Source organism: Neophocaena asiaeorientalis, unplaced genomic scaffold (genome assembly GCF_003031525.2).
Source record: "Neophocaena asiaeorientalis asiaeorientalis breed wild unplaced genomic scaffold, Neophocaena_asiaeorientalis_V1.1 scaffold19, whole genome shotgun sequence".
Classification (NCBI taxonomy): domain Eukaryota; kingdom Metazoa; phylum Chordata; class Mammalia; order Artiodactyla; family Phocoenidae; genus Neophocaena; species Neophocaena asiaeorientalis.
In genome coordinates, this window is record NW_020173388.1 from 7,890,398 (window position 1) to 7,905,834 (window position 15,437).

Here is a 15,437-nt window from a genome sequence, read left to right on the forward strand (position 1 = left end):
TGATAATTGAAAGTCAGTATAGTATGTTTGTTTGCTTTTTTACAGGTTGCATTTTATTTATTTTTTAGTTGAGGTAGAGTTGATTTACAATATTAGTTTCAGGTGTACAAATAATGATTCAAAAAATTTTACAGATTCTACTCCATTTATAGTTATTATAAAATGTCAGCTACATTCCTTGTGCTGTGCAATATACCTTTGTACCTTATTTATTTTATACACAGTATTTTGTTTCTCTTAATTCCCCCCCCTGCCTTGCCCCCCCCCCGCCCCCCCGCATCCCTCTCCTCACTGGTAACCAACTAGTTTCTTCTTTATATCAATTAGTCGGCTTCTGTTTTGCTGTATTCACTAGTTTGTTTTATATTTCACTTATAAGTGATAACATACAGTATTTGTCTTTTTCTGTCTGACATTTCACTGAGCATAATACCCTCCAGGTCTATCCATGTTGCTGCAAATGGCATTATTTCATTCTTTTTTATGGCTGAGTAGTAGTCCATTGGGTACATAGACCACATTGTCTTTATCCATTCATCTGTTGATAGACACTTAGGTTGCTTCCATGTCATGGCTGTGGTAAATAATGCTGCTGTGAACATTGGGGTGCATGTATCTTTTCTAGTGTTTTTGTTTTCTCTGGGTATATGCTCAGGAGTGGGGTTGCTGGATCATATATGGTTGCTCTATTTTTAGTTTTTTGAGGACCCTCCATATTGTTCTCCACAGTGGGAAAGGAGATATGGTTTCAAGAAAGTTTCTTCCTATTTCTCTTTCTATTTTCTGTGTGTTATTTCCATGACACTTTTTACCGTGATTCTTGTGGTCTAGAGCAGAGTTATTCCTAGCCTCTCCTTTAACCACAAACAAGTCTATTATACCCATTCCTATCATACAGGGCATACAGGTATGCCCTCCAGCAGGAAAATCTCTGTAACTGTAGCAGGAGTAAAATAAATTTACCTATGGGACTGGGAACTTTCAGAGTAAATGGGAAATTGAGACGGGTACTAAGTGTTTCCCAAAAGAATTAGATTGTGGACAGTCTGATTATTACAGCTAAAACTCCACTGTGCCCTCTGTAACAAACATGGGATCCATCACATCAGCAACACTTTTCATGCTTGTAGGATTGCTCTCCTGAAGCAAGTCAAAATAGCCATCTTCTCCTAAATTTTCCTGGTATGTACACATATTATACAGGCACTGCTTTCTTTCAGTAAGCAAACATCTCCTGACTTTCTATTGTGTTCTAGGCACAAAAAATGCTTGCCTTTAAAAGTTCTTTTACATCTAGTGTTATGTAACAGAGGATTAGTTTCTAAGAGATTACTAAATTTTAGACATAAAACACACTGGAAATTTGTCTTGATTCTCCCTAGTCCAGTAGGACAATAGGCTATTGTAAAAGTGTATACATATTCTAGGCCAATAAAGAACTTGATTGATGTACTATGTCATCTTTCACAAAATATTTTATATAATTTCTGCTTTTCTATTTAAAATATGAGTTTGATAGCAAGAATACTCATTATTTCTCTTTACTGATGATGATTTTCTACTGTTCTCTTTAGGGTTTGACCACTGCCACCCTGAGGTGTATGAACATTGTAAACGCCTGCTTCTGCACTTGTTAATAGTAATGGGATCCAACAGTAACATCCGAACTGTTGCTTCTGTCCTTCTCAGGAACAAGGAGTTTAATGAGCCCAGGGTGCTTACAGTCAAACAAATTGCACACTTAGATTATACTTTCACAGGTATTTGCTTTAAAAGTACAGTTTGGGGCTCCCCTGGTGGCACAGTGGTTGAGAGTCCGCCTGCCAATGCAGGGGACATGGGTTCGTGCCCCGGTCCGGGAAGATCCCACATGCCGCAGAGCGGCTGGGCCCACGAGCCATGGCCGTGGAGCCTGCGTTCCGCAACAGGAGAGGCCACAACAGTGAGAGGCCCCGCGTACCGCAAAAAAAAAAAAAAAAAAAAAAAAAAAGTACAGTTTGAAACTGGAACCGTACTTCGTTAATTTGGGATCCTGCATTAGAGAACATCAACTGAAGTTGAGATACTAGAGAATATTTTTTAATGTAGTTTTATTATTTTAAGTACCATTGACATTATTTATTAATTCATAGAAGAAGGAATTAAACTTGGAGTATTTGAATCTCTCTTACCTTTAAGGGTCTTTGTCATAAAAATGTTAAACTCTCCACATGTAAGTTAAAGGTACAATGAAAGAGTGGCTTAATTTGTTGAGCACTGGTTATGACAAAGATGGTGAACTTGTATTAGATTCCCCCTACTCTCAAGATCTGAAAAATTGACAAAGGAAGACATTTAAAATTAAAAAAAAATTTTTATTCACTCAGTTATACTGATTGCAAAATGTTGTACATCTTGAAGTTTAGTAAGTTCCAAATTATGTATTTTGAAGTAGTGAGGTCCAAATTAATGAGACTTTAATGTAAAATTTATTTCACTGTTGATGTGAATTTGTTTTACTTTTCAAGCTGTATTTTCTTTTTCCCTAATAGCCCTAACTTATTTATTTCATTCATCAGTATCATCAGGTTTATAATAGATGATCTAGAAAATAATTGGCTTATAAAATTGAAATAAAATTACTTTTTTTTCCTACTCATATAATGCCACATACAGGGTTAATAACGTTTTAAAGTTACTTACTTAAAGCCGTGTTATTTACTTAAAAACCTGTAGTTAGTGAGAAAACATCTATGAGTAAACTTATTCGCCTTTTTAAACCATGATTAAAAGATGAATGGAATAAAGTTTACTGCCTTTTTTTATGTTAAAGCATTTCTATTCAAAATTTCATCGTTTGGTGTTTGTTTTTAAAGGCTCCTTTTGCTATTTTGTAAGTGTGGGCATTAGTAATGACCTTTAGAATTATTTAATAATTGACATAATATCAATATAACAAATAGACTTTAAAATCGTCCTTGTTTAAGTAAAGTGAAGCAGAAAGCATAGACGCCTTAACATGAGAAATTAAAAACCAGTTCTCATTATATATAGAAGTGTGAATGGCAACCTATGTTGAGGAAATATGCCAAAATATTAGGAAACTGCCAGTTTCAACTTTGTTCAGCAGATGGCAGCACAGGACTGCATAGCAAGTCCAAATCGTTAAGTTTGACTGAGAGGCTCCGAAAACAATGTTTGCTCAAAAACTCACTCAGTGTAATTTGGTGCTTGTGAGGCTCACTTCTTTGAGGGTTGTGGGAGATTGCTTCCATCTGGGCATTCACACCCCGCGTCTCTTTCAGCAGGTGTTAGCGATTTTATACCTGATTACCAGCCCTCCCCCATGACCGACTCAGGGCTCAGCTCAAGTTCTACCTCCTCTAGTATCAGCTTAGGAAATAACAGCGCTGCCATTTCACATCTGCACACCACCGTCCTCAGCGAGGTCGACATCTCAGTAGAGCAGGACGGAAAAGTCAAAACCCTCATGGAATTCATTACCTCAAGGTAACGTTTGCAGCTCCTACCATTCCTGACGCATAGCTGTGTTAAGTCATTGTTTCATTTGTCAGCTTCAGCGAACCCTATTTTGTTTTCCAAAGGGTCATTGATTTGGAATAGGCAGGTTTGTATTGTGCAATATTTAGAAAATTTGATGCAACCAGGGACTTTCTTCTTTTGCTCACACTGTTATACCTAAGGAGGGCCTTAATCATGACTAGATACCAGGTACCCAAAGAGGATACAGTATTATCTGAATATATATTTCTGCCTCCATTAGCTACATTAACATTCAATCTTCAAATATTTATTTATGGCCTACTCTTTGCAAAAGCACTATAAATAAAGAAGAAACGTAGGTGGGGAGAAAGGGGCTAATATACCACAGCAAGAGCAAAATCACAGACGTGTGAGAAAACAAAGTATTTTTGGAACTGGTGAGTAATCCAGCATGAGTGTAACGTGGAGGAATTTTTTGACAAGCTGGAGGGCCATGAAGCCCTGGCCAGAGGTTATATAGATCTTTTAAGAAAGGAGACATTATCAAAAATCTTTGAGCTGGATGGGGAGGGTGAAGGACCCAATTAAGTAAATATGTTGACATGCCGTGGAGCGGCTGGGCCGGTGAGCCATGGCCGCTGAGCCTGCGCGTCAGGAGCCTGTGCTCCGCGGCGGGAGAGGCCACAACAGTGAGAAGCCTGCGTACCGCAAAAAAAAAAAAAATGTTGAGAAAATCAGTCTCATAGCAAAGTATGTGATGAATTAGAGGTGTTATGGACTAGAGGCAGCAGGAGCACATCTTTTTTCCAGGGCACTTTGGGCCTATGGCAATAAGGGGCCTTAACCCTTACTAACCAAGCTGGTGAATGCAAAGATATTTTAAAGAAAGAATCGACAGGTAGTTTTAACTTATAAATTATTTTATTGGCATTACAATCTAAATACAATCTAGCCTCTACAAACGAGACTGTTTTGACCTGTAATACCTAAGCAATAACCAGTACTCTTCTCACTTGGCAAAATTTGCCATCTTTTCCTGCTACCTCTGAGAGAATTTGACTGTAACAATGGAAGGCTTTGAAATTATACGTAACTTGGATCTTCCTGTACTTGCTCTAGATCATTACATATCCAAGTACATAAATAGTAGCAGTAGACTGTGTGACGTGCTGTTTGATTTATTCAAGCACTATCCTTTCTAACTGCAAAAGCACATTTTAGGTGAGTATGAGTAAACCTTAATTAAGTTTAAAAACCAAGGGAATCATGTCTGTTCTCTGTTTTCAGAAAAAGAGGGCCCCTTTGGAACCATGAGGATGTTTCTGCCAAGAATCCTAGCATAAAGAGTGCTGAGCAGTTAACTACATTTTTGAAACATGTGGTTTCTGTTTTTAAGCAGTCAAGCTCAGGTATCTTTTAATAATCATTTCAGATAGTATTTACTTTCAAGCAGATCTTTTAGTGTGATGTCAAAACTTCTGATAATGTTTAGCAAAAATTTGACATGTCTAAATTTTCAAAAGTTTTAGACAGGTTTTTTTACTTACTAGTGATAACAGATTTGTTCTGGTTGAAGAAAAATTGTTACTACTTAAAAATAAGAATGCCACTTTGACGCTCTGGGGTTCTTAGTTTGGTGTAAGACGGCATAATAAAATTACAATATAATTGTTTATTATGAAACAATTATGTTGAAGGAACATAGGTAGAGATGACAAACTCTTAAATTATTTTTTTATACTGGTTTGGGCTTTGATCTAAAATTTAACACATTCTGAAAATTATAGTAAAATGTATCTAAAACAGTGGTTCTTAGCTAGGGGTGATTTTGCTTCTCAGGACATTTTGCAATGTCTGGGGACATTTTTGTCACAATTAGGGGGCGCGGGGCAAGTGGTTAGTACTGGTGTCCACTTGGGTAGAGGCTAGGGATTCTGCTACACAGACACACACTACACAGGATAGCCCTCACAACAAAGAATTATCTGGCCAAAATGTCAGTAATGCTGGGGCTGAGAAACCCTGTTCTCAGGGATTACGTCCCTGGAGATTAGAATGAAGAGTCATCTAAAGTGCAGATGGAATTTAATGAAAAGAAAAAGCATTGACTTATGAAATATTAGTGCCCACCCAGTTTGCCAGGTATTGTGCTGGCACTGGGTTTAACCTGGTTATTAGCCTCTGATCCTAACCCCTATATATATCCTGAAAAACAAGCACTTACTTGTTTCCTTTGCTTTCACAGAAGGAATTCACTTGGAACATCATCTTAGCGAGGTTGCTCTGCAGACAGCACTTTCTTGTTCTTCTCGACACTATGCTGGGAGATCCTTTCAGATTTTCAGGGCCCTTAAGCAGCCTCTTTCGGCAACTACGCTTTCTGATGTTCTCTCCAGACTTGTAGAAACTGTAGGGGATCCAGGAGAAGATGCACAGGTAGTTCATTCATTTCTTTCAGCAAGTATCGAGCACGCCTTGTTGTCAAGGACTTATTGCCAAATGTAAATCATGGCAGGTAGAGCAAGATAATGGTTGTATAGAATTACTGATGTCGGATGTTAACAAGCAAAGAATTAAGAAACAAAGTTGTGTAATTAATGTTTAATAACACACTAATTGAATTAAATAGTGCCTATCAGAAACAGCTTTATCACACACACCTGGATATTATTCTGAGATGACCACAAGGTATAAGAGGAATTTGAAGTTAGATGTAAACTAGACCACTGAATTCCATTTGTTAAGATAAATTAAGTGAAATACTGCAGTAGAGAGCTTACATAGGTCTGTACAGACTCATGACCTTATTAACAGTGTTTTAGACACCGAGGATACAGTAATGAACAAGACAAAGTTCCTGGCATTCTGGAGCTCACATTTCATTGGGGAAACAAGCCTTTAATCCACCAATAAAGTAGAATACAAGTTTACTTAGTGATGAATGCTGTGAAAATAATAAGGTAGAGTAACAGGTTAAAGAATGATGGGGGAGAGGATTTTTTACTTATTTATTTATTTTTTTATGATCATCTGACAAGAAGAGTTTTGAACACATGTTTAAATGAAGTGAGCCCTGTGATAATCTGGGGAAGAGGGCAGAGGGAAACAGGACTAACAAGTGCAAAGGGCCTGAGGCAGAAGCAGCTGGCTTTTTAAAGGAACATCAGGGGAATTCCCTGGCGGTCCAGTGGTTAGGACTGACTCGGCACTTTCACTGCTGGGGCCCAGGGCTCAATCCCTGGTCAGGGAACTAACATCCCGCAAGCCTCATGGCTCAGCCAAAAATTAAAATAAAACAAAGGAACATCAAGCAAACCAATGTGGCTAGAACGTACTGGTTGGGGGCCTCCAGAGGCAGGAGATTGATGAGGTAAGCAGGTCCAGATCATGTGAGGCCAAGGAGGTTCTGGTGGGAGGTGGGAGTTTACTCTGAATTGATGGGAAACCACCCATTGGTTTTAAAAGGAAGGGATGGATATGACTTGCTTTTTTAAAAAACTCACTCTGGAGGCTAGGTGGAATCCTTAGGAAGGCAAGAGAGGTCAGTTAAGAGGCTCTTTGTAAGAGTCCAGGCCAAAATGATGATAGTTTGGATTAAGGGGAGCTATGGAGGTAGAGAAAAGGAAGTCAGATTTAGGATTTATTTTTAAAGTAATATTTTCAAGATGCTGATGGATTCAATTTAGATGTGAGAGAAAGAAACAAGGATGGCTCCTAGCTTTCTGACCCAGGTAATTTTGGGTGACTCGTGTTGCCAGTACAATCAGTTTATACCATTAGTTTGATGCATTCTCATCCATGAGCAAGATCATGTTGCTCAAGGGTTTATCTTGTAATATTAATGTGGGGTTTATTCTATTTTGAAATCTCGTCAGGAAGTGCATTGCAGTTTCTTCTTTCCAGAGTATGATTAATTAAGATCTGCCCTTTTTTCTAGGGATTTGTGATTGAGCTTCTTCTCACGTTGGAATCTGCAATTGATACTTTGGCTGAAACCATGAAGCATTACGATCTTCTTTCTGCCCTTTCTCAGTAAGAACTGAAAAACTAGGCAACCGGTAGACTTGTATTTAGACCTTCAATAGCTAAATATGTGTAATACTATATTGTTCTGATATCGGCAGTGAGAGTACTACCCCTAAATTCAGATGGATTGCCGGTGGGAAAATGAACCTCAGACAGTGAGACGTGTGAAAGCTCACGGGGCTAGTATGCGGCAGTGCCGTTCCTCTGACACCCTAATCAGAGACCTTTCTGCTGTGCTACTCGGCTTCAGCCTCAGTGACAGGCTGTATTACTGCCACACTCAACATCCTCTTGTCACCCCAGCAGGCCAGGCTCCTCGGGACTCACACCTTCCACATACAGTTCCTTCTCCCTGGACCAGCCTCTCTTTGAACTTTGTCTTCCTTGCAAATCCCAAATTGATTTATCCTTCAAGTCCCGTCTTAATATCACCTCCTAGCTAAGAATTTCTAACTGCCCCAGGGGAATGCTAAGCATTCCATCCTTTGGGATCTCACAGTATTTTCTTAATATTTTCATAACAGCAACTAACAGGCTCTAATTTATCCATTTCCATGGACTTTAATATTCGTAGCATTTTGCATACTGCTGGCACACGTAGAAAGTATTCTGTAATTATTTTTTAATCAATGATAAGTAGATGTGAGGGAGAAGGAGAAATCAAAACTAAATTTTTGAGCTTGGTTCTTTTGGAAAGAATGTGAATTGACAGAAATAGGGACATCAGGACCTTTGAGGCTGGGGGTGAGACAAACGAGGCCTGCTTTGGACGTAATATGTACTAAATCCCAGAGCTGAAAGTTACCAGCGATAACTATAGCAGAATTTTCGCTTCAAATCAAACCTCATCCAACCCAAAGTAGCCACAGTGGAAAAGATACTGTTGTACATTTTAATAGGGAGGAAAGAACTGAAATTGGGTTAAGCAAAGTCAGATATACTTAAAAATGATTTTTCCTGGTAACAGTTATTACCATTTTGCAGTGTGTTTTCAAGAGTACAATTAATGTAGCAAAAGAAGCGATTGTGCATGGATTCATCTTTTTTTTTTCTTTCTTTTTTTTTTTAAAGAACCTCATACCATGATCCTCTAATGGGAAACAAGTATGCAGCTAACAGGAAAAGCACTGGACAACTCAATCTAAGCACAAGTCCCATTAATAGTAGCAGTTATATGGGATATAGCAGTAATGCAAGAAGTAACTCTTTGAGGTTAAGTTTAATCGGTGACCGAAGAGGTGACCGGCGGCGGAGTAATACACTGGATATAATGGATGGACGGCTCAACCACAGCAGTAGCTTAGCGAGGACTCGAAGCCTTTCCTCCCTGAGAGAGAAAGCCGTGTATGATGTGCAGCCCACTACTGAGCCTGCCAGCTTGATGGCCACCATTTTTTGGATAGCAGCATCTTTATTAGAATCAGATTATGAATATGAATACCTCCTGGCTCTCAGACTTCTCAACAAACTGCTGATCCACCTGCCCTTGGAAAAATCAGAGAGTCGAGAGAAGATTGAAACCGTACAAAGCAAACTGAAGTGGAATAATTTCCCAGGCCTTCAGCAGCTCTTCCTTAAGGGTTTTACCTCAGTATCCACACAGGAAATGACAGTGCACCTCCTGAGTAAACTCATTGCTGTCTCCAAACACACGTTGGTGGATCCTTCCCAGTTGTCAGGTGATGTGACTAGAATTGCACCAACTCTTTGCTTTTTTTTTTTAATATAGTGAAATGTAAACTAATCGTTGGTTTTGAAATCTACTAATTTCTGCTTTTCCACAAACAGTTATGGTTTTCTTAATATGTGAGATAGCTTAAATTCTTTGGTAAAAGCAAAAAAAAAAAATTTTTTTTTTTAGAAGATCAAGTACTCCAGGAAATAAAAAGAAAATGGTTTTTGTGAACCATGAAAAAAAAATCCTTTAATTTTTAAAATAATGTGCAATACAATTGGTTATTGTTTGCTTTTTTTTTTTTTGATAGGCTTTCCTCTTAACATCCTTTGCTTATTGCCTCACTTAATCCAGCATTTTGACAGCCCAACTCAGTTTTGCAAAGAAACAGCTAGTCGAATAGCAAAGGTAAGCAAATGTGATGCTGGAAGATAACACTTTAGGGAATTTTCTCTGGAGTTTATCTTAAGGGGGGAAGTCTCTTAAAGATCCTTTTACTGTCACTTCCTATCTAAATTTTTATTCTTTTATGCATATGAAGGAGTAATATAGTAATGATATGTTAGCTGCTCAAATGACAGTGAATAAAATTATTTGTTTAGAGTAGCTCTCCTCTTGAGTCTGAATCTTTTTCTGCTGTTTCCCTACTTTATCCTCTGTCAGTTTCCAAGTCATTCATTCATTTGCCCCCCCAGATATGTACTGAGCACTGGATCAGGTGCTGGAAATACAGTGATAATCAGAGTAAATAGAATCCTTAGCCCTATGGGCCCTAGGGTGGCAGTGCAGTCAAGTAAGTAGGCAATCACCGTAGAGTCTGGTGACTTTGCAATGGGAGAACAAAATATTCTAGGGACACGTAAAGCAAAAGTCTGCCTGGGGGAAGTCATATCTAAGCGGACTTGAAGGGCAAATAAGAGTAACCAAAATAAGGTCCCTGGATGAGAAACAAGAGCAGGGCTGAAAGTAGAAATTTTCCAGGCAGGAGAAATTGCATGTGCAAAGGCCCTGCGGAAGAAGAGGGCATAATGTATTTTTTGATTCTGAAAGTTCTCTCTCCCTTTGTTTGCCTTTTTCCTTCTAACATTCTCTTTATCTTCTCTCTCTGCTCCCTTCATTCTTTTTTCTTCCTTATTTGACTCTTTCCCTCCCATCATATATTTCTTAAACACGTATGTAGCTGTTTTTAAATCATTTGTGAACATTTGTTTGAAAGCTTTATAGCTCTTAGTCTTAATTGTAAAAGAATATGATGTTGACATTTTATCTGTTTAGTAACTTCCTCTTAAGAACAATAAAGGGATCACAAATACCTTACCTTCGGCTTAAACTTAATTCTTAACTAATTTTATTTTATATATTTATTTTTTTTTGGTCACATTGAGTCTTGGAAAAAAGACTTTTCAGGCTGAAAATACAAACAGTTACAAGAAGGAGTTATAGGAATTTACAAGTAATATACATACAACAGGAAGTCAGGTGAACTGGAGGGAGTGTCTCAATAGTAATCTAAGTAAGATAACCTGGCTAAAGCACTGGGAGAAAAATCAGAGAAGTCTGCAACAGAAGGGAACAAGCAAGTAAATTTCTCTGGAAGAGCTTTTTATATAAGCAGTTTTTTTCAAACCTGAGATTCAGTTAGCAAGTAGCACAGCAGTAAAAGGAAGGAGCAAACTTCTAGAAAACCAAATAAAACACCCATCTCTCTATGGCCCACATTTCAATACTGTTAAGTGCAGATTTATCTCTGGGTGCCAATGGAGTGAAAAAAGACTACCAACCCAATTAATCACATACACAGTAACAAGAGGAAGAACATTTTCATTATCTGGATAGAAAATATTTAATAAGTGACAAGAAAATATTTAATAAAATTTGCTGTTGAATCCATCCTTATTTAAATTTCTAAATAGATATGGAGAAATGCTTAACCATTTTAAAAGCATGTATTTAAAAAGAAGAGCCATTATTATAGTTCATGGAGACATATCTTAGTGTTGAAAATGATGGTTTGTGCTAAAAAACCCAACAACATGTATTTGCATTAATGAGGTCTAAAAGTGATTTTTTAAATAATTTATTAAAATGACTTTCATTTTAATATTCTAATAACACACCATTAGGAAAATGTAAACAAAGATTTTATTTTTTTCTACATGAGGGGTAAGAAAGAAAATATAAGGAAAGAATGTATATTGGCTTATTTGGGGATTTTAAGAAAGTAAAAAGCATAAATCCCTTGATAAGGGAAGTAGAAGCATTTGAGATTGGCAGCTGAAGTGCCGAGTAATTTGCTAAGTGTTAGGTCAGGTGAGAAGCACAGCGTGACCGGAAGGCCATAGAAGGCCCTTGAGCTCCAAGCCTCTGCTGTCATGACTGAGGCAAAGCACAGGAAAGTCCCAAATACCTTTTATGTTTTTAAGAAATCAAGTATGTGGCTTGCTGATAGTCATAAACTGCTATTAAGTCTGTTTTCTTCCTGTTGAGCAGCACACAAAGGTTCCCTCTGTGGCCTTTCAGCAACCTGCAGGATGTGAACTAAATTGATTCCTTAATTGTTCTCTCACTTAAACTGTTGAGAATAATTTTCTGCCATTATGTGCTTCCTCATTATGCAAATATCACTCTTTCTACTGTTTGTGCCCTTGGAGAGCACAGAATTTCAAAATGAGGCAACACTTAGGACAAATATTGTCCTTTTTAGCTATTCATTATGGCAAAAATAGTATGCTAAAAAAGTTTGTTATAAAACATACTCTGTTTTGGCTCGTATTTTAACCTGGTAATTCCAAAGTTCCAAAATTAAATCTAAGCCATTTGCTTTACTATAAAATTACACAGCCTATTATTCCAAAGAACTTTCTTCTGTTTCAAAAAATAGGTTCTTAAAAAATCATTCTTTCAAGAAATATTCTTTAAGAATATAAGAATTCTATAGGAATGCCTTATCCTTCAGGGATAAGATTAGAATTTACTCTAAACTATAAAAAATTTTGCTGAAGGATAGCAAGTTTTGAAATTATAAAGTTATGTGGTTTTTTTAAAAATAGTGTGATAAATTATTATATTTTGAAATACGAATCAGAAATATCAAACAACTTTTCTTTTTTCTTCCTGGTGTCTGTTTTATGAGTAAAAGGCTAATGGCATGAAAACAGCTGCTTTTAATGATTTTATAAAATAACTTCCAAGGTACTGTATTAGTATCTCTGCATAGTCTTGCATGCCTTCATATCTTGGGCCTACATTTGTTGATTCAGATTCTGTAGTACCGTGTCACGCAAAGTCTAGGAAGTCAGTACACTTTGTAGTAGCCTGTAAATGATTGGCCAAGGACCTTAAGAGCTTTAGGTGATTTCCTGAAGAGTAGCTTGACGTCCACACTGGAGATTGCCATTCACTGGAGATGCAGGGACTCAAACGTTTTATCAGTCCTCCAATGAAGTCCTTTGACTGTATCACACAGGTTGAGGCTTCTGCAGTTGACTGCCCTAGTGAGATACCCTGGACAGCTTGAGACTAAAGCATTTCTTCTTTGGCGTAGCAGCTCCGAACCTCGCTGAGGATTCCCACGTTGAGCGGCACTGCCTGTTTAGTTATTTGTGCACTGAACCGTATACAGATTTTACAAAACAAAACTCTTTTTACGAAATGACACACAGGGTTTACAAAAACATTTGGGTTTTTACCAAAGACATTTTACATCAGACTGAAAAAAAGCCATACTATTTAACACCCACGGAAGTGCTTGACATATTAATCCTCTCCGTATGATCTAAGGCATTCTCTTAAGAATGCCTTGTGCTTTTTCCTCTTCCTCTTTTTAACTTCTCTACCATATAGAAATAAAATGCATTAACTCTTCAACATATATATCTAAATTGATGCATTAAATAAATACATTTAGTATAAAATCAAACTTAACTGTCTTTAAGTGAATGAAACTTTTGCTTGCTTTTTTAGGTTTGTGCAGAAGAAAAATGCCCAACACTTGTCAATCTGGCTCACATGATGAGTCTGTACAGTACGCACACGTACTCCAGAGACTGTTCTAACTGGATCAACGTAGTGTGTAGATACCTGCATGACTCCTTCTCAGATACTACATTTAGTCTTGTGACTTATCTTGCAGAGGTAAATTCACTCCCCCAAAAAAGGATTTTTCAACTGCTCTGTGGCAAAATTTTCAAATAGATTTTATTTCTAGAAGCAGCACTGATGCTAATTAATCTTCAAATTTTCTTTGAGAGTGAATATAGGTAACATCTTTTTTTGAAGAAAAATATAGGTAATATCTTTCAAGTAAGGAGGAAGTTTTTATAAAGGTTTTTTTTTTTTCATTTTCAGTGTTTATTTCCTCATTCACTGTCCTTAAGTGACATAGAGCTCATAATGATATAAACCTCACCTTTATTTCAAAAGGCAAATGGGTTTTTTCCTGGTCTTGATCCTAGGGAATGGTTATCTTTTTGTTTCTACAAAACCAGCTCTTGGCTTTGAGATCCTTTCTAGAATAGTAATACAGCATGCAAAGTCATTTCTGCTGGGCAAGTTTTAATTTTGATTAAAACTATATTTTGATTAAAACTATATTTCCTTCCTAATGTAAAATATGATTTGGGGGGGAGTAAATAGAATTTTTAAATCTGGTGATAGAGCCGCATGAAAAGTCAATACAGTTCATCTTGAACAACGCAGGAGTTAAGGGTGCCAAGCCTCCACACGGTCAGATCCACATGTAACTTACAGTCAGCCCTCCACATCCGTGATTCAACCAACTGTGAGTCCTGTAGTGCTGTAGTATTTACTGCTGAAAAAAACCTACATATAAGTGGACCCATGCAGTTCAAACCTGTTATTCAAGGGTCGACTGTATTTATTTGTTGAAGAACTAACTTCGTGCCTAGAAAAGTAAATTATTGAGTAGAGAGCCACAAGGAGACCCTCAAAAGGAAGAAATTCCTAGTCACTAAAAATGTTTGTCAGTGATACCTTCCTTTTCAGAAAGTTGACCTCTGGCAGCTAAACCTAACACACTGTACAAACGTAAATTACTTGTACCTCAATAAACATTTTAAGTATTGCTCATAGCACTGGTTAACTTAGCTAAGTCACTGATGGTGAGCATCATAAAGTGCTCAGGACTGGTGTGGATTTTTAAGGTGCTGGTTTGGGTGGGTTTACTCCCATCGACTTTATATTTAGGTGAGCCAACAGCGTGAGCCCTCTGCCTGAGAGCTTCCTAAGCTGAATGAATGCGCATCGCTAGGTTTTCTTATACCTACACCTTTAGGACAAGAGCCAACATAAAGCCAGACCTCCTTAACTGGCTTTGAATTTAAGTGCCTTAGTCTAGCTTTCACTTTGGCGCCACCATAAAGTTCAACATTAAAGCAACACTAGCGCTCCCTGAAGACCCATCGTGGGATTCTAAGGTCTGGCACTGGCACAATACAGCCTACTGGGTACCACATGTGGGCCGTGTAGTTCCAGTCTACAGAGAGAATGCTTTGTCTACAGTGTTACTCTTACTAGCGTAAGTTATCCTTGTTTTATGATTATTAATAACTCTCAAATTATTACTAACAACAGTACTAAAATTAATTACACATATTTAAAACTACACATATATAATTTAATTGTCCTACAAACCCTATGAGGCAAGTGTTACCAGTTTTATTTTTAAAAATCAAGGCTCAGAGAAATAAGAAACTTATCCAAGATCACATAGGTGGTAAGTGGCTGGTGTGAATGGCTTGCGGGTAGTTAGTTATTCTTTGGTGACGGTGGTGTAGCGGTTTTTCTCTTAACCTAAAATAAATGGTGTTTAACTAAATTAGTTAAGGATATAAAAGGAAGCACTAAGATTAAGATGACAAGTAATCTATCTAGTTCTCCTTTCTGCAGCAAGGACAAGTAACAATAATAGACATTACCTTTTACCTTCATTATTCTCTGGATTTCTGATAACTCTAACCGTGAACTCTTAGGTTAAATCTGTTATGGTTTTCAACATCACTAATGTAAATCCTGTGGAATTTTCTTTAACCTGATTAAAGTATACTTTTTAATATTACTTTCAGTTGTTAGAAAAAGGACTGTCCAGTATGCAGCAGTCGTTACTACAGATCATCTATAGTCTTTTGAGTCATATTGACCTCTCCGCTGCCCCAGTCAAGCAGTTTAATCTGGAGATCATAAAGATTATTGGAAAATATGTACAGGTAAGTGACCCCACATCTCATGTATAGAA

The 15,437-nt window shown here is 37.5% G+C and overlaps 1 protein-coding gene across 7 annotated transcripts in view; it reads left to right on the forward strand.

Annotated features, from left to right (window-relative positions):
- FRYL (FRY like transcription coactivator) overlaps positions 1-15,437 on the forward strand; it is a 244,266-nt gene that overhangs the window by 188,592 nt on the left and 40,237 nt on the right. For 6 of the 7 annotated variants that reach the window (XM_024746667.1, XM_024746666.1, XM_024746671.1 and 3 more), the window contains 9 exons: positions 1,575-1,760; positions 3,285-3,489; positions 4,771-4,892; positions 5,729-5,919; positions 7,421-7,515; positions 8,581-9,188; positions 9,495-9,592; positions 13,148-13,318; positions 15,268-15,408. In XM_024746667.1, coding sequence (XP_024602435.1) covers positions 1,575-1,760; positions 3,285-3,489; positions 4,771-4,892; positions 5,729-5,919; positions 7,421-7,515; positions 8,581-9,188; positions 9,495-9,592; positions 13,148-13,318; positions 15,268-15,408 — 1,817 coding nt within the window. The remainder of the gene's footprint in view (positions 1-1,574; positions 1,761-3,284; positions 3,490-4,770; positions 4,893-5,728; positions 5,920-7,420; positions 7,516-8,580; positions 9,189-9,494; positions 9,593-13,147; positions 13,319-15,267; positions 15,409-15,437) is intronic. The other variant, XM_024746670.1, reaches the window with a different exon arrangement.